This window comes from Ranitomeya imitator, chromosome 6, assembly GCF_032444005.1.
Source record: "Ranitomeya imitator isolate aRanImi1 chromosome 6, aRanImi1.pri, whole genome shotgun sequence".
Taxonomy (NCBI): Eukaryota; Metazoa; Chordata; class Amphibia; order Anura; family Dendrobatidae; genus Ranitomeya; species Ranitomeya imitator.
The window spans coordinates 535,742,141-535,760,334 of NC_091287.1; the positions used below are offsets into that span (position 1 = coordinate 535,742,141).

The 18,194-nt window shown below is 43.2% G+C and overlaps 1 protein-coding gene across 4 annotated transcripts in view; it reads right to left on the reverse strand.

The window, feature by feature from the left end:
• The window catches only part of ASAP1 (ArfGAP with SH3 domain, ankyrin repeat and PH domain 1), a 346,099-nt gene that overhangs the window by 108,820 nt on the left and 219,085 nt on the right, over positions 1-18,194 (reverse strand). For all 4 annotated transcript variants that reach the window (XM_069731924.1, XM_069731927.1, XM_069731925.1 and 1 more), the window contains 2 exons: positions 7,592-7,664; positions 658-803 (listed from right to left, as the gene is read on the reverse strand). In XM_069731924.1, coding sequence (XP_069588025.1) covers positions 658-803; positions 7,592-7,664 — 219 coding nt within the window. The remainder of the gene's footprint in view (positions 1-657; positions 804-7,591; positions 7,665-18,194) is intronic.

Here is an 18,194-nt window from a genome sequence, read left to right on the forward strand (position 1 = left end):
TGCGCGATGACACAGACGGACTATGGCCTCTCCGCTTGCTGCCGTTCTCCTCTGAACGCCATTATTGTATTGATCCGTTTCACACCTTTATCGGCTGTTTCAATCCTTTCCTGTCTGCATTGTCTCTGCGGTCAGTGAGTAGGAGCCATCGTTAGCTTCTTCCACAGACTGAATCGTGCCCAGACCCAACACTTCTTACATGGGGACTCTGGGCACCCAAACAATGATGTGTTTGGCTCACACTTACAGCGGGGTTTCCAATAAACAATATGTCTAATTGATAAGAGCATTGGCAGACTAACATTATTTAATCGTTTTTGGAGCAGAAACTTTCAAGAGCCTCCTCCAAACCTCATCGTTTTGTGCTCAAAAACTCATAAAACAATCCTGAGGATTCAGAGATGCCCACTGGAGCCGGTGCGATGAAGCCGCTGCAGCGCACCAGTGGGCATCACCCGAATCTTCACCTTTTTCCTGCCGGCGGGTGCAGATTTCTGCAGGTTGCACATTGATGGTTTCTCCTTATCACATCTTACATTTATCTTGACAAAATGTATCATTTCTTGGGGTCAAATCGATCCAGAAAACAAACAAAAAAGCTTTGCCCCACGTGAGCCCCTGACTGCCCCACTGAAGACCAGTCCTCCGGCCTCTTACCAGGTTCTTGAGCAGTGTGGACAGCTCCTTAGTGAGGGTGGAAAACTTCACAAACGCCGTTCCCAGATCTGCATTATCGCGGCTTAAGAAGTTGCTCCCAAATTTATCTAAAGCCTGCGCGTAGGTCTCCTCATTCTGGACGTGATCTGTGCAAAGAGAAATCGTGAGATCAGACGGCGGAAAAGAGGATTGTGTGCAGAAAACAAGTCAGCTTCCTTCCACAAACAGCGCCACGTCTGACCGCAGGTTGTGCGCGGTACTGCAGCTCACCTTCAAGAAAGCAGAGCTGCCATACCAGAAGGAGCCCGGATCCCAGCAGCACAGAGTATTTCAGAGGATGGAGGGGACACGAATCCGGTCTCATTATTCGGCCCGCTGTCCACATGCTCAGCCTCCTGTTCTCCGAGCATATGGCCTTCATCTATTATTTAACACATATCCCGGCGTCCGCCCAAGATCTCCCGAGGAGCCAACAAGAAAATGGATTTATTTTTTTTTTTTTGTATTTTTGCAGAATAATTACATTGTGAACGACTCGGAGCCTCGTATATGTCACCGGGTCTCTACGGTCACATCCCAAACCTCCGCTGTGCGTGGATAACGCCGCACCCTCCCAGGACATCCGACGGAATCCGCACATTTTCCAGCAGATTTGGCTGCGGCGTTATTGAGGTATATGGTGCGAGCAATCAAACAGGTTCACATCCCCTATGGAGACTCAAACTAAATAAAAAGCAATTCAAAAATTGCTATAAAAAAAAAAAAAAAAAAAAAAAAAAAATTGTCATCGCCGCCCTTTACCCTAACCCCTTAGAAAAATAAATATAAAACATTCGATGTCACCGGGTTTTATAAACGTTCTATGATAATGTTAAATTTTTTCATGAGGAAAAAAAATAAAGGAAAAGCCTGAATTATTATTTATTTTTTTTTTTTTTTAAATACCGGTAGCTTAATTTCTCCCAAAAAATGCAATAAAAGGCGATCAAAACCTACCCTAAAATGGTATCGGTGCTCAGAAAACAAGCACTCGACCAGCTCCCGATAATGGGAAAAAATAAATAAATAAAAATGGGTTTGAGAAAATGGCATAAAAATTTTTTTTTAGCACGTTAAAATGTTTTTAAACTACTAAAATAATAATATAATAATAATAATAATAATAATAATTAAAAACACTATACAAGTTTTGGCATTACCATAATCGTACTGACCAGAAAAGTAAGCAGTCGTACAACGGTGGGGTAAAAAAAATAAATAAGTTATGGCTTTTGCAAGAAAGGAAAAAAAAAAAAAAAAGCAAAAATCAAAAATTGCTGTGGTCCTAAGAAAAAAAAAAAAATTAAAAAAATAGGGTAGTCCCACAGGAGATGGCACAAGTGTCCCACCATCAGTCAGGGCAGTGGAGGCCGTCACGCTTGAATGCAGCTTGGGCAGTGACTGGTGAATTACACACGATACTAAGAAAATGAAGTGATTGTTAAAATACAGCATTGTAGATTTTTGTGTTTTTTGCTGGCTACAGAATGAGTTTACTGAGAATCCATCAGTGAGCCGCTATGGTCTGACGGGGAGTTTGAACTCTTATCTGTCTTTTTCTGAGCTCCTCTCAGCTGATTTTTGACCAATGATCAGACCATGTTCCTGCAGGGTCAGACACGGCCACAGCAGGGGCACATTTATAACATTATCTCAGCACAGGAACTTTTTTTTTTTTTTTTTAAATACATCCAATTGTGGAAATTATTATTTAAAGATCTATTGAATAAAATCTTCATTAAGATTAACTTTGCCAGTGGTAAAACCCCTTTAAGTCATTCTTGGCGTTTATCGCAATCCACAGAACAACTGATATGCTCCGTTTTCCTTGGTCTGCCCCTTGTTACCTGCTCCGTGTACGGTGCGACCTCGGAGGTCCCCGGAGCACACACTGCACTAATGAGCAAACAGAAGAGTCCGGAGGAAGAGCAGAGGAAAGCGCCTGAACGTCCTGCAAGGATCACACAATCGCAGTCTACGAGAAAGGCACTACTGTGCAGCACAAAGTCTTCCCATATACCCCATTAGGTGATATGGCCGCCATATCGTGGTGGGGGCGGTCCACAGCTTCCCTCTGTCATAGCAGCGATGCGCCGCACATGCTCACACCTACCTGACTTTGGTGCTCTGTGTCTCCTGACGCCTTTCTATCATAGCAGCGATGCTCTGCATCTGACTCCTTTCTCTCATAGCTGAGATGCTCTGCATGTCCTGACGCCTTTCTCTCATAGCTGCGATGCTCTGCATGTCCTGACGCCTTTCTATCATAGCAGCGATGCTACACAAGTCTTGACAGCTTTCTATCAAACCTGTGATGTTCTGCATGTCCTGACTCCATTCTATCATAGCTTTGATGCTCTGTGTCTCCTGACACCTTTCTATCATAGCTGCAATGCTGTGCGTCTGACTCATTTCTATCACAGTGTCGATTCTCTGCGTGTCCTGACAGCTTTCCATCACAGCTAAGATGCTCTGCATGTCCGACACCTTTCTATCATAGCTGTGATGCTCTGTCTGTTCTGAGAAACTTTTATAGCTGTGATGATCTGAGAATTGAATTTTCTATCTTAGCTGTGATGCTCTGCGTCTCCTGACACCTATGATAGCTGCGATGCTCTGTGTGTCCTGACATCTTTCTATCATAGCTGCAATGTTCTACATCTCCCCACACCTTATCATAGATGCAATGCTCCACCTCTACTGACACCTTTCTATGGGAGGCTGTTTCTCCTGACACCTTTCTATCATAGATGTAATGCTCTGTGTCTCTGAACACCTTTTCTATGATAGCTGCAATGCTGTGTGTCCTGACTCCTTTATATGATAGCTGCGATGCTCTGCGTCTCCTGACCCCTTTTTTTATCATAGCTGCGATGCTCTGTGTCTCCTGACCTTTTTTTATTGTAGCCGAGATGCTCTGAGTCTCCTGACCCCTTTTTATCATAGCTGCGATGCTCTGTGTGCCCTGACCCCTTTTTTTTATCATAGCTGCGATGCTCTGCGTCTCCTGACCCCTTTCTATCATAGCTGCGATGCTCTGAATCTTCTGACCCTTTTCTATCATAGATGTGATGCTCTGCATCTCCTGACCCCTTTCTATCATAGCTGCGATGCTCTGCGTCTCCTGACCCCTTTTTTTATCATAGCTGCGATGCTCTGTGTGCCCTGACCCTTTTTTGTTATCATAGCTGTGATGCTCTGCGTCTCCTGACCCCTTTTTTATCATAGCTGCGATGCTCTGTGTCTCCTGACCTTTTTTTATTGTAGCCGAGATGCTCTGAGTCTCCTGACCCCTTTTTATCATAGCTGCGATGCTCTGTGTGCCCTGACCCCTTTTTTTTATCATAGCTGCGATGCTCTGCGTCTCCTGACCCCTTTCTATCATAGCTGCGATGCTCTGCATCTTCTGACCCTTTTCTATCATAGCTGTGATGCTCTGCGTCTCCTGACCCCTTTCTATCATAGCTGCGATGCTCTGCGTCTCCTGACCCCTTTCTATCATAGCTGTGATGCTGTGTGTTCTGACCCCTTTCTATCATAGCTGTGATGCTCTGCGTCTCCTGACCCCTTTCTATCATAGCTGCGATGCTCTGCGTCTCCTGACCCCTTTCTATCATAGCTGTGATGCTCTGTGTGTTCTGACCCCTTTCTATCATAGCTGCGATGCTCTGCGTCTCCTGACCCCTTTCTATCATAGCTGCGATGCTCTGTGTGTTCTGACCCCTTTCTATCATAGCTGTGATGCTCTGCGTCTCCTGACCCCTTTCTATCATAGCTGTGATGCTCTGCGTCTCCTGACCCCTTTCTATCATAGCTGCGATGCTCTGCGTCTCCTGACCCCTTTCTATCATAGCTGTGATGCTCTGTGTGTTCTGACCCCTTTCTATCATAGCTGTGATGCTCTGCGTCTCCTGACCCCTTTCTATCATAGCTGCGATGCTCTGTGTGTTCTGACCCCTTTCTATCATAGCTGTGATGCTCTGCGTCTCCTGACCCCTTTCTATCATAGCTGCGATGCTGAGCATTTTATGCATTTTTACTGCTAACCTATTAGCATTTTCAGAAGTATTTTCTGCTGCAGATCCTCACCGTGTGCACAGGATTACTGTGCAAAATCTTGCAGTTTGTTTTCTGTATTCTTTTAGTAGTCTATCACAAAACAAATAGTCCAACACGATATGCAAAAACAAAAAGAAAAAAAAAAAGAGCACTCACAATCCAAATGAAGTCTTAGTCTTTATTGTGGCCATTTCGTCTCCTGACACTACTGTTCTCCCTGTGGGACCCTGCTGTTATTTTAATGCCACAATAAAGACTAGGAATTCATTTGGATGGTGAGTGCTCTTTTTTTTTTTCTTTTTGTTTTTGCATATCGTGTTGGACTTTGGCTTTTTTCAACGAGCACCCGAATCCTATGAACTGGCTTGTTTAACGCAGTGCAAGCTTTGTATACCCTATACCAGTGTTTCAGCAGCTGTTCAGTGCGGATTTTTTTTCCCTTTTGGTTTGGCATAAAACAAATAGGCCTGCCCTGTAGTTATGAGATGACTCTGCTCCAGCCTATACAGTATATGTGAAAAGTGCAGGAAACAGGAAATGTCGTCCTCCAGCGATCACACGCCAAACACCGACATTAAAGGGAAGGCGCCACCAGTTTTCATATAGTTTGCTTTTTTGTGAAATTAAGCTTAAAATTGTAATTAAAACGTATTAATGCAATGTTTGCAAACATTTCTGTATGAAAAATATTATATATTTTCTTACAAATATATATAATTTACCACTAGGGGGAGCATTTTCCGTTTTAGACCTCAAGCAGCTATAGTGAGACTTACTAGCTTTACTGTTAGCAGCAAAATTGGGGCAGTAACTGCTGACACCACCATTTCCCTCCCCTTTTGGATGTTCTAGTATCCCTGAGACAGAATGAGGAGTAGCGTCACAGGACAGCGCCATTTTGGGGGTGACTGCCCTGTGATCTGCTATCACCAGCAGTTACTGTCTCTCTCACCCAGATTACATGATTCTCTCACCCCCCTTCACAATGTCTGGCCATTCACTGCAGACCTGCAGCTCCTTATCTTATGAAGGGATTAATCACCAAGCAGCTGACAGCTTCCCCCCCCCCTCAGCCTTCAATCTGGGATCTGTTCTGCTGGAAGCAATACTGCTTATGTTAAGGCCCCTTCACATTAAGCGACGCTGCAGCGATACCGACAACGATCCGGATCGCTGCAGCGTCGCTGTTTGGTCGCTGGAGAGCTGTCACACAGACCGCTCTCCAGCGACCAACGATGCCGGTAACCAGGGTAAACATCGGGTAACTAAGCGCAGGGCCGCGCTTAGTAACCCGATGTTTACCCTGGATACCATGCTAAAAGTAAAAAAAAACAAACACTAGATACTTACCTACCGCTGTCTGTCCTCCAGCGCTGCGCTCTGCTTCTCTGCTCTCCTCCTGTACTGGCTGTGAGCCGGAAAGCAGAGCGGTGACGTCACCGCTCAGCTTTACGGCTCACAGCCAGTACAGAAGGAGTGCAGAGCACAGCGCTGGAGGACAGACAGCGGTAGGTAAGTATCTAGTGTTTGGTTTTTTTTTTTACTTTTAGCATGGTAACCAGGGTAAACATCGGGTTACTAAGCGCAGCCCTGCGCTTAGTTACCCGATGTTTACCCTGGTTACCAGTGAAGACATCGCTGGATCGGTGTCACACACGCCGATCCAGCGATGTCTCCAGGGAGATCCAGCGACGAAATAAAGTTCTGGACTTTATTCAGCGACCAACGATCTCCCAGCAGGGGCCTGATCGTTGGTTGCTGTCACACATAACGATTTCATTAACGATATCGTTGCTACGTCACAAATAGCAACGATATCGTTAACAATATCGTTATGTGTGAAGGTACCTTAAGCAGATCCAAGGACTCCATGAATATGGCAGCAGAACACTCCCACTACTGTGAATTGTGCAGCCCACAGATGCCGGCTTGGTTCACAGCAGTGACAGTTCTATTACAATAGATAGGAGATAAGAGACAGACACTGACCCTATGACCATGGGGTGCCGTATTATGACACTGATAGTGTGGTGCTGCTACTGTGAATGCAAGAGGTCAGCCTCCAGAGCCTTTTTCAAACTCCTATAACACACGAAATATGTTTCAAATGCAATTGATACATTACATTGATACATTACATTGATTTATTAATGATCTACAAATGCAGGAACCTTCTCTTTAAAAAAGAAAAACCTAAACGTTCTATCAGGGATTTACGGACATTCTGTTTACGTCATCATTATCTCTGTACTAGACCTGCTCAGAGCTGAGGGTTTGCTACAATCGTATCCTTTTCTGTAAGTTAAGCACCCTGGACTGCAATGATACACTGTAGCAAACTACCAGTGATGTACTTGTCCCACTGAGCCCATGACCTGCCAAACACTCCGCGGCATTGCTCTGTTCTGGGGGCCAGGAGCTGGAGACCCTCCTCTATACTGGGACAGGGGTAGTCATGGAGCGCTGACCCCTTTAACCGCCCGGTCTACAATATCTTCTGGCTCTCGGCCATCATTCTCTACTTCTCATTAATACAGATGTGACAGAGCGCGACCCGGAGCGGAGGGAACAGGCCTCCAAATCCACCCCATCAAATCCAATTACCGATAAGCCCTACATTTCCATTATGTAACGCAAGAAATCCCACAAATATGGATTTAAAATCCGGTGCAAAAAAAAAAAAAAAATGAAATGCTCCGTACATCCCACAAGATGAGTCCTCTGCTGAAATACTCTGCGCTGCTAAGATTTAAGATTCTTCCATAGGAGAAAGTGAAAACTGGTGACAGTGAGAATATTTGGTGAAGTCCTTAGCGAAGCGTAAAAACAGCCTTACCTTGACCCGAATTGTAAATGGCTTTTACAGATTTTTTCACTTTCTGCAGTGCAGTCCGATCCTGGTCTAAGGCCTGAAAAACAGGAGGAGAACTCGTAAGAGAACACAGTACTGCAAAAAACACCGAAACTAGAGACACAGCGGACGATTCCACATCTACAAACAAAACAATCCAAGAGATCAAGAGTCTAATGTAGCGGGCAGTATGTGGCGGACTAGCAGAATCTCTGGATTATTGGGATTCTGCTGGGTTTACAGACTTTTTACATCTTTTATGCCTTTTTTTGATGTTTAGAAATGAAAACAGATTAGCAGCGGGCTTTTATTAAATGTTTTTTAGCCGATCGGTTAGAAGAGCTTGCATGTAACAGCGCAAGCTGCGTAATCCTGTGTGTCCTCGATCTGTCACATTTGCAGCTTTGCCTTTCGCAAATTTTGATATTAAACTAAGCTGAAAATCATATTTGATTAATGTTTAATAGATTTCAGCTTCAGTAAAGATCAGAAAGATGCGACAGACTTCAGATCAAAGATTAAAAAAAAGCATCATGCAGCCTGCACTGTAGTCTATCACCTGCAAGCTCTACGAGTCAAAATGGTAGAATATATAAATTATATATATATATAGAAAAAAATGGAACAGCACAATGCTCACCAATGGTGGGTGCCTAGCCCCCTGGATAAAATGGTCCAAACATTAATCCAACATGTATACCAAATAGTAAAAAGAAGGCAGCACTCCAAAAGTTTCAGGTGAAAAAGGATGAAATTTTAATCGACCCACATCACTGCGCGACGTTTCGGCTCACTGAGCCTTTTTCAAGCAATGGGTGTTAACAATGACTGTGCTTTTATACAACCAATTTGAATTAATTTGCATGTTACAGTTGCCATTAATGAATAAATAAACAGATATTTGTACAGTTTTCTATAAGCGTGCATATAATATCTTGTCAGTGCAATCTCTGTGCTCAATAAAGTGCCTTTGTGCTGTATTCTTTATAAAATATCATATTTCCCAACTCCCTCCTTTGTTCCACAGACTATCACATTAGCGTAATTTATATTTATAATAATCATATCTCATAACCCTCACCGCTATCCGATGACTCCACGTGGAGGACTCTGTTTAGACCGTTATCGGCGTTCATACAAGTCTATTGCGCATGTCTACAAAGCCAATTAACCTGTCACATAGTGCCGGCCAATAGGAGTTCCAATACACTTTCACTTTACTCGCGCTTGCGCACTAGCGTTATGTCAGCGCCGCAGCGCCATCTTGGATGTGGCAGAGCATTCCTATCATACTTGCATGAGCCGCTGTTCAGATCTGGCGACAGCGCTCATTATATGTTATATGAGCCACTGTTCCAAATATGTGACAGCACTCATAGTAGCGTCTTTATACTTTATATAAAATATATATTCCTGAGTGCATTTGAGCTGTTTGTCTAAAATGCGGAATAAATATATTCTTTTAATAGAAATAACGTGGCTAGCAAGGATATGTACAGTGGGGCAAAAAAGTATTTAGTCAGTCAGCAATAGTGCAAGTTCCACCACTTAAAAAGATGAGAGGCGTCTGTAATTTACATCATAGGTAGACATCAACTATGGGAGACAAACTGAGAAAAAAAATCCAGAAAATCACATTGTCTGTTTTTTTAACAATTTATTTGCATATTATGGTGGAAAATAAGTATTTGGTCAGAAACAAAATTTCATCTCAATACTTTGTAATATATCCTTTGTTGGCAATGACAGAGGTCAAACGTTTTCTGTAAGTCTTCACAAGGTTGCCACACACTGTTGTTGGTATGTTGGCCCATTCCTCCATGCAGATCTCCTCTAGAGCAGTGATGTTTTTGGCTTTTCGCTTGGCAACACGGACTTTCAACTCCCTCCAAAGGTTTTCTATAGGGTTGAGATCTGGAAACTGGCTAGGCCACTCCAGGACCTTGAAATGCTTCTTACGAAGCCACTCCTTCGTTGCCCTGGCGGTGTGCTTTGGATCATTGTCATGTTGAAAGACCCAGCCACGTTTCATCTTCAATGCCCTTGCTGATGGAAGGAGGTTTGCACTCAAAATCTCACGATACATGGCCCCATTCATTCTTTCATGTACCCGGATCAGTCGTCCTGGCCCCTTTGCAGAGAAACAGCCCCAAAGCATGATGTTTCCACCACCATGCTTTACAGTAGGTATGGTGTTTGATGGATGCAACACAGTATTCTTTTTCCTCCAAACACGACAAGTTGTGTTTCTACCAAACAGTTCCAGTTTGGTTTCATCAGACCATAGGACATTCTCCCAAAACTCCTCTGGATCATCCAAATGCTCTCTAGCAAACTTCAGACGGGCCTGGACATGTACTGGCTTAAGCAGTGGGACACGTCTGGCACTGCAGGATCTGAGTCCATGGTGGCGTAGTGTGTTACTTATGGTAGGCCTTGTTACATTGGTCCCAGCTCTCTGCAGTTCATTCACTAGGTCCCCCTGCGTGGTTCTGGGATTTTTGCTCACCGTTCTTGTGATCATTCTGACCCCACGGGGTGGGATTTTGCGTGGAGCCCCAGATCGAGGGAGATTATCAGTGGTCTTGTATGTCTTCCATTTTCTAATTATTGCTCCCACTGTTGATTTCTTCACTCCAAGCTGGTTGGCTATTGCAGATTCAGTCTTCCCAGCCTGGTGCAGGGCTACAATTTTGTTTCTGGTGTCCTTTGACAGCTCTTTGGTCTTCACCATAGTGGAGTTTGGAGTCAGACTGTTTGAGGGTGTGCACAGGTGTCTTTTTATACTGATAACAAGTTTAAACAGGTGCCATTACTACAGGTAATGAGTGGAGGAAAGAGGAGACTCTTAAAGAAGAAGTTACAGGTCTGTGAGAGCCAGAAATCTTGATTGTTTGTTTCTGACCAAATACTTATTTTCCACCATAAAATGCAAATAAAATGATAAAAAAACAGACAATGTGATTTTCTGGATTTTTTTTTCTCAGTTTGTCTCCCATAGTTGAGGTCTACCTATGATGTAAATTACAGACGCCTCTCATCTTTTTAAGTGGTGGAACTTGCACTATTGCTGACTGACTAAATACTTTTTTGCCCCACTGTATATCACTCAGACATAACGGACGGAAACCTTACTCAGGCTAACTCCATTAGTCTATGCTTTTCCAAGTCGACGCACAGCCTCTCCAGGCCATAACATCACACTTTAGAACAGACAAAGAAGTGAACATATATAATTTACCATGTATCTAGATATCAGACAACAGCTAAAAATAATTCATTTGCAATAATCTTTTTATTGTAGACAGGGAACCACTACTACAGGTCGACACCCGTGACAGGCAAATTAGATAGAACATTTTTTCAAACAGTGAAATTCACTTTTTATCAAAGGACCAAAACTAATGGTATAATAATCATAATCCTCCATATGGGTACTTCATCAAGCGGCTGGTGAGGAAATACACGAGACCCACCGGTCATAAGGATATCTATGGAACAACAAAAAAACATTAAAATCAATGCACTCTTCAAAGTACAACAAGGAGCCTATATACATCCAACTCAGAGTTCCATCATAGGAAATTAATTCACATATCCGATTGGATTTTAAATTCCACATTAAGTCCTTTAGGTTTTAAGGTGTTCAACTCATAGATACATCTCAGTTCTAATTTTTTTAAAAGGCATATTCTGTCCCCTCCTCTCCTCTGTATGGGGACCCTGTCTATTATTTTACATTTAAGATCTTTTTCTGTATGTTTCACTGTTTGAAAAAATGTTCTATCTAATTTGCCTGTCACGGGTGTCGACCTGTAGTAGTGGTTCCCTGTCTACAATAAAAAGATTATTGCAAATGAATTATTTTTAGCTGTTGTCTGATATCTAGATACATGGTAAATTATATATGTTCACTTCTTTGTCTGTTCTAAAGTGTGATGTTATGGCCTGGAGAGGCTGTGCGTCGACTTGGAAAAGCATAGACTAATGGAGTTAGCCTGAGTAAGGTTTCCGTCCGTTATGTCTGAGTGATATACATATCCTTGCTAGCCACGTTATTTCTATTAAAAGAATATATTTATTCCGCATTTTAGACAAACAGCTCAAATGCACTCAGGAATATATATTTTATATAAAGTATAAAGACGCTACTATGAGTGCTGTCACATATTTGGAACAGTGGCTCATATAACATATAATGAGCGCTGTCGCCAGATCTGAACAGCGGCTCATGCAAGTATGATAGGAATGCTCTGCCACATCCAAGATGGCGCTGCGGCGCTGACATAACGCTAGTGCGCAAGCGCGAGTAAAGTGAAAGTGTATTGGAACTCCTATTGGCCGGCACTATGTGACAGGTTAATTGGCTTTGTAGACATGCGCAATAGACTTGTATGAACGCCGATAACGGTCTAAACAGAGTCCTCCACGTGGAGTCATCGGATAGCGGTGAGGTGAGGGTTATGAGATATGATTATTATAAATATAAATTACGCTAATGTGATAGTCTGTGGAACAAAGGAGGGAGTTGGGAAATATGATATTTTATAAAGAATACAGCACAAAGGCACTTTATTGAGCACAGAGATTGCACTGACAAGATATTATATGCACGCTTATAGAAAACTGTACAAATATCTGTTTATTTATTCATTAATGGCAACTGTAACATGCAAATTAATTCAAATTGGTTGTATAAAAGCACAGTCATTGTTAACACCCATTGCTTGAAAAAGGCTCAGTGAGCCGAAACGTCGCGCAGTGATGTGGGTCGATTAAAATTTCATCCTTTTTCACCTGAAACTTTTGGAGTGCTGCCTTCTTTTTACTATTTGGTATATATATATATATATACATATATATATATATATATATATATACATATATATATATATATATATATATATATATATATATATATATATATACATATATATATATATATATATATATATATATATATAATTTTTTTTTTTTTTTCAATAAAGAAAAGAACATTTCAAATGTTTTTTTCTTGTAAATGTAAATACTGGGTGTAAAGTTAAATCACACACGGTCTTCACATGCAAACATCAATTGTACACATTAGCGCTGCAGATACACAGAAATCAATAGCGCTAACCGCGTCACTGAGATCAATTCTAGTTACTCCGACATCAGTCAGGATTTAGCAGATAAATGATCAATGCACTGGATTTACAGAAGCTAATCAATTACAAAAAAATATCAAGAGAACAGAATTGTGGGGAAAAACGGAGCACATTTTCTAAGCATAACCAAAAAAATTCTCTCCTGATTAATTTATTCGCAGACCTACTGTACAAACAGGTCAGAGATTAGCTTTATCACCTAGGCCCTACGGAGCATACTGGTATTATTCTGTCTTCCTGCAGCCACCACTAGAGGGAGCTAAAGAGCTTACTGAATACGGACTTATCCGCTGAGCTCCATAATTACACAGTCTGCACTGCGCTCCTGCAACATGTGCTAATTAAAAATGCATAGACATTTTTCAACACAGACATTCTACTTGATTCTGTCTAGAATGTGGTTGGGTCCTGATGACGTTTGAAACGTGGTAACTAATAAAACTGCAATTTTCATCTCCTGGATCTCTATAATTTTCAGTTGTCTCTGAGCTGGTGGGTGGTCAATAGCTATTATAATGTCTCCCATACACAGCACACACTGAGGTGAGGGATTCCTGGTCTCCTGACTCTATGTAGCTCACATTTAGAAGCAGCATCAGCATGGAGGGCATAGTGCAGCAGTTTTGAGCAGTGTTGCTGTGAATCCAGCACTGGAAGAGATAACACACAAAGGGATTGTCTGGCCTTAGGCTACAAGTCTGACGTTACTTGTTGTGACTGCAGGCTTGTGTATCTTCATGCTGTGAAGATTCTCCGGTGTCGGTGCAGAGTAGAGACACTCGTGACCGCAGCTATGTGATACTTCTGGCCACATTCTGAATAGACCTATCTGGCCTGGCTCAATACACTTATGTTGAGAGAGGCTGCACACATCTACTCAGCATGTGACCACATATATACAAATTCTATCTTTGTGGTCACGGGCCCGCCGCTTCCAACACCATAACCGCAGACTCCCTACAGTGCACCCCACGTGAGGATTCACACATCTTAGGCTAGACAACCCCTTTAATCATTATTTTCTCCTGCACTTCAATAGGCAGCTGCAATCGGACACTTCCATGAGTTGGCAGTCACTCTTGTCAGATTGTAGCAATTTTTCAGCGTAAGCAATGAGTCCAGTGGGTGGAGATAAAACAATGAGTCCAGTAGGTGGGGACAAAACAGTGAGTCCAGTGGGTGGGGACAAAACAACGTGTCCAGTGGGTGGGGACAAAATGAGTCCAGTGGGTGGGGATAAAACAATGAGTCCAGTAGGTGGGGATAAAACAATGAGTCCAGTAGGTGGGGACAATCGAAGAAGTGACTCATAAGTGGATTAAGAAGCAGAATTCTCTGATAAGATATATTACAAAGTTCCCTATATTCATTCGGACTACTGATTTGTGCAAAGTTTGTTGAATTGACAATGATTATTTAAAGGTGAGGATCTGACATCTCCTTTAAAGGTGAGGGTCTGACATCTCCTTTAAAGGTGAGGGTCGGACATCTCCTTTAAAGTGAGTGTACAAGGCTTCCAAACTTCTTCATGGGTCGCGTGCCTGTTCACTTACCCGATACTATTGATAATGTGACGGCGGTGCGATTTGTAACGAGGGAGACAAATGACTTGTATGACTTGCGCCAACCGAGGCTGCGAGCGGTAAAGGCGACAATCAGGTGCTGCCACTGGTTAACGCCGTTTTGTTCTCTACAATGTAACGCGGTGAGTGTAAAGCAATCCTTTCTGAATACGAGGCGTAATTAATGCTCCGGGAGAGCCACGGTGCGCCTCTTTACACAATGCAGCATCACTTAACGTAATAAACAAGCTAATCACCATAATCAGAATTTCCATTCTCCGACTGCAGGCAAACAGCACATTACAACAGCCGGGAGGTATAGAGGAAACCGTCACCCGATCTCCCTCCCCGGGGACACGTTACGCTGCAAAAATCCAAGAACCGGGAGCAAAATATGCAGAGAGGTCACCTACAAATATCATCTCTTATAGGATTAGTGGTGCAGCCCATCATGGTCGGGGTCCTTCCGCCGCCGGCAGCAGCAGCACTCGCTGTAGTATCAGACATGTCCATGGCCATGTGACCACGGGACCTGGGGCCACTAAAACCAAAGTGGTCAGGAATCATCTGGAGTAAAGAGCCTGGAGATGGACCGTGACCACTGCGGACAATTTCTAAAAACTAGTGCAAGTAAAATTTAGGAATTTCGCCAACCCATCGGATCATGGTTTTATTTTCCAAGGACCAAAAAAAAAAAAAAATTGAAGAAATTTAAAGGGAAAACTGATGCCATGTGATATGTCTAGTGCAGGGATGAAAGAGGCCGAGCGGGACTCATTCTCTTGGTCATGTGGCCTACGAAAAAATCCAGGACCCCTGGACTAGTGACTGACAAACTACATTTCCACCATTGCTCTCCTCCTGAGGCTTCACCTAACTCCGCCCCCACCACTGATTGGCTGCTTTTTGTTACGCCCTCTGAATAGGCAGAAAGCCTCCAATCAGTGGTGTGGGGCGGGGTCATATAGAGATCAGCATTCAAGCTTTGCTAGATCTGCAGCATAGAAAACAGGGATTTTAATAAAAACTACAACAAGCAGCCCAGTAAGTGACATATCGCTGGAATCAGGGTTTCTGCTCCTAAATCAGATGGCGTAGCAAAAAACCTGCTGATGGATTCCCTTTAATATCAGGATATTACGCAGCAACCCCTTCACTTTCCCAAACTATTCCTAAACGACCCTAGACCTCCAGGGGAAATGAGATTTTATCCTGAGATTACCCTATACCACCAGGGATCATGAACATTAGTATTAACCGTTTCATCACCACTTGAAGTGAGGAGTACAATAGTAGAGTTGGCATTTTTTTTTAGCTGTAAGACCCCCCCCTCCCTGATTAAAATCTTCAAGTCAGACTCCCCATACTCTCATATTAGAGGTCATTTGTATTTTTCGTGCAGCCTAAGGCTATGTGCACACTTTCAGGAATTCATGCAGAAAATTCCTGACAATTCCGGACATTTTCTGCATGAAATCCGCAAGAAAACCGCGTGCGTTTTTGCCGCGGTTTTTTCCGGACACTTCCCAATGCATTTTGGAGTGGGAAATCTGCAAAAAAAACCGCAAAAAGATAGAGCATGTCCGGATTTTGTGCGGTATGTGTTTTTTTTGCGGAAAAAAACGCATCATGTGCACAAAACATGCGGAATTCATTCTAAATGATGGGATGCTTATTGTATGCGTTTTTTTTGCGGTTTTATAGCGTTTTTATCGGGAAAAAACGCGAAAAAAACGCGAAAAAACGCAACGTGTGAACACAGCCTAAGAAGCCAATCATGGGAATATTCATCCGCCGCCGTCATAGAGGGGCCAGGCATTCCTACGTCCTCGTTTCGTCTTTCTCATCCATACTTTTCAGGTCAACGGGTTTCATATTCAAATGCAAATTTTGTAAAAAAATTTCAGCGGCTCTTGGAATATTTCGCTCCGGCTGCTTGCGCCTCCTGAGAAGAGGGAGATGGGTTATTACGCCAAGAGCTTTCCCTACGGAGCGGAGTGAATCATCAGACGTGGCAGCTCGGGGAAGAAGGAGACGGAGGCTGACAAATGCTCATTAAGCCGAGCTGTGCCAGTATCACAAACCTTGGCAGCGCCATGCCACGTAACGTATCGGCTCGCTTTGTTACACTACGCCAACAATTTGCGAAAGAGAGAGGCGTCAAAAGAGAGAGGCGGCAAATGAGCGCCGCCGCGGCAGGATGGAAGGATGCAAAGTAGCGATGCAGAAGATCTGAACGCGGCAATGTGTCGTTATCAGAGCTGGATACAAGAATGGAACGCGGCGCCACGGAATCGGACGGCGGCGCTCTTCTTAAAGGGACACCACCATCATAATGCGGCTCTTCCCCCTTTTTTTAATCCATATCCTGCCTGCTTCTGAGGCTCCATATTGCATGTAGTAATAACAAGGGTCTCCAGAAGGAAGCTCGGCAAATTGCTGCTATTTCTAAAGGGGTAGATCTCCAGCGCTGTGGGGTGACATCGGGGAATGTATGGCAATAAAGTTAGTTATAGCTATTATTTCAACTCGGTTGGTAAATATGAATACTAAATCTATTCAAGGGGGTCTTCGGGTACTTTAACTGATGACCTAAAAAAAAAAGCCTTTAAATAACTGAAAAGCTGTAAAACCAGAGGACAGGAGCAAGGTTTATAAAGTGGTAAAAAAAAGGAGTAAAAGCCATTCCAGGAAAACCTACCGTACGTGAAATCTGAACTTTCCTGATCCATAGAGGCTGGCGGGGCCGTAATGTGCCATCCGATAGGAGATTATCCACTCACCTTGTCGTCCGGAGCCAAATCTCTGAGTTTAATATCTATTCCATGTGACATAACGCCGAAAATGCAGGTGAACCCTCCATCGCCCTCTGTGAAATCATACATGACCTTGCTGGTCTTTCCTGGAGCGCTCTTCTATTCATCGGCACATCCGGAGCTGGAGTCCAAACCTTCCGGCTCAGTCCCGGTAAAGTGTCGTTCATTAGGCCGGTAATCTCCAACCTACGGCTCTCTAGCTGCTATGGAACTACAAATCCCAGCTGCATATTTTCTTGCGGTGATCAGTGCATAATGGGAGTTGTAGTGAATAGCTGCACTTCTGCTCCGTTTTTTTTTATCCTTCTTAATGCACAGAAATGAAATAGTCACCAATGATAAATCAAGCAAAAAGTCCCCAAAAATTCATAAGGTAGCACGTGAAGAAGCTGGCAGGGCGAAACGTGCAGCGCTTCAGTTTTTCCTTCTTCTGGGGAGGCTTAAAAAATAATTTTAAAAAATGCTTGATTTTGGCTGCACAACAGGGGCAAGTCGGGAAGGTTTTTTTTTTTATGGCAGAATGTGCTCAAGTCTTGGAGGTCGGTATATGAGTCTTCCTAAGGTAGCACGTGAAGAAGCTGGCAGGGTGAAACGTGCAGCGCTTCAGTTTTTCCTTCTTCTGGGGAGGCTTAAAAAATAATTTTAAAAAATGCTTGATTTTGGCTGCACAACAGGGGCAAGTCGGGAAGGTTTTTTTTTTTATGGCAGAATGTGCTCAAGTCTTGGAGGTCGGTATATGAGTCTTCCTAAGGTAGCACGTGAAGAAGCTGGCAGGGTGAAACGTGCAGCGATTCAGTTTTTCCTTCTTCTGGGGAGGCTTAAAAAATAATTTAAAAAAATGCTTGATTTTGGCTGCACAACAGGAGCAAGTAGGGAAGGTTTTTCTTTTTTTTTTTTTGGCAGAACGTGCCCAAGTCTTGGAGGTCGGTATATGAGTCTTTCTGTATCTAAGGGCTCCTGAAGAAGTCCTTGGATCTGGTGGCGGGTCTCTCGATTTCTATAAGGTGACGAGTCCGTGATCGCACCCAGATCCACGGACGTCTGCATGAAACCAACGGTC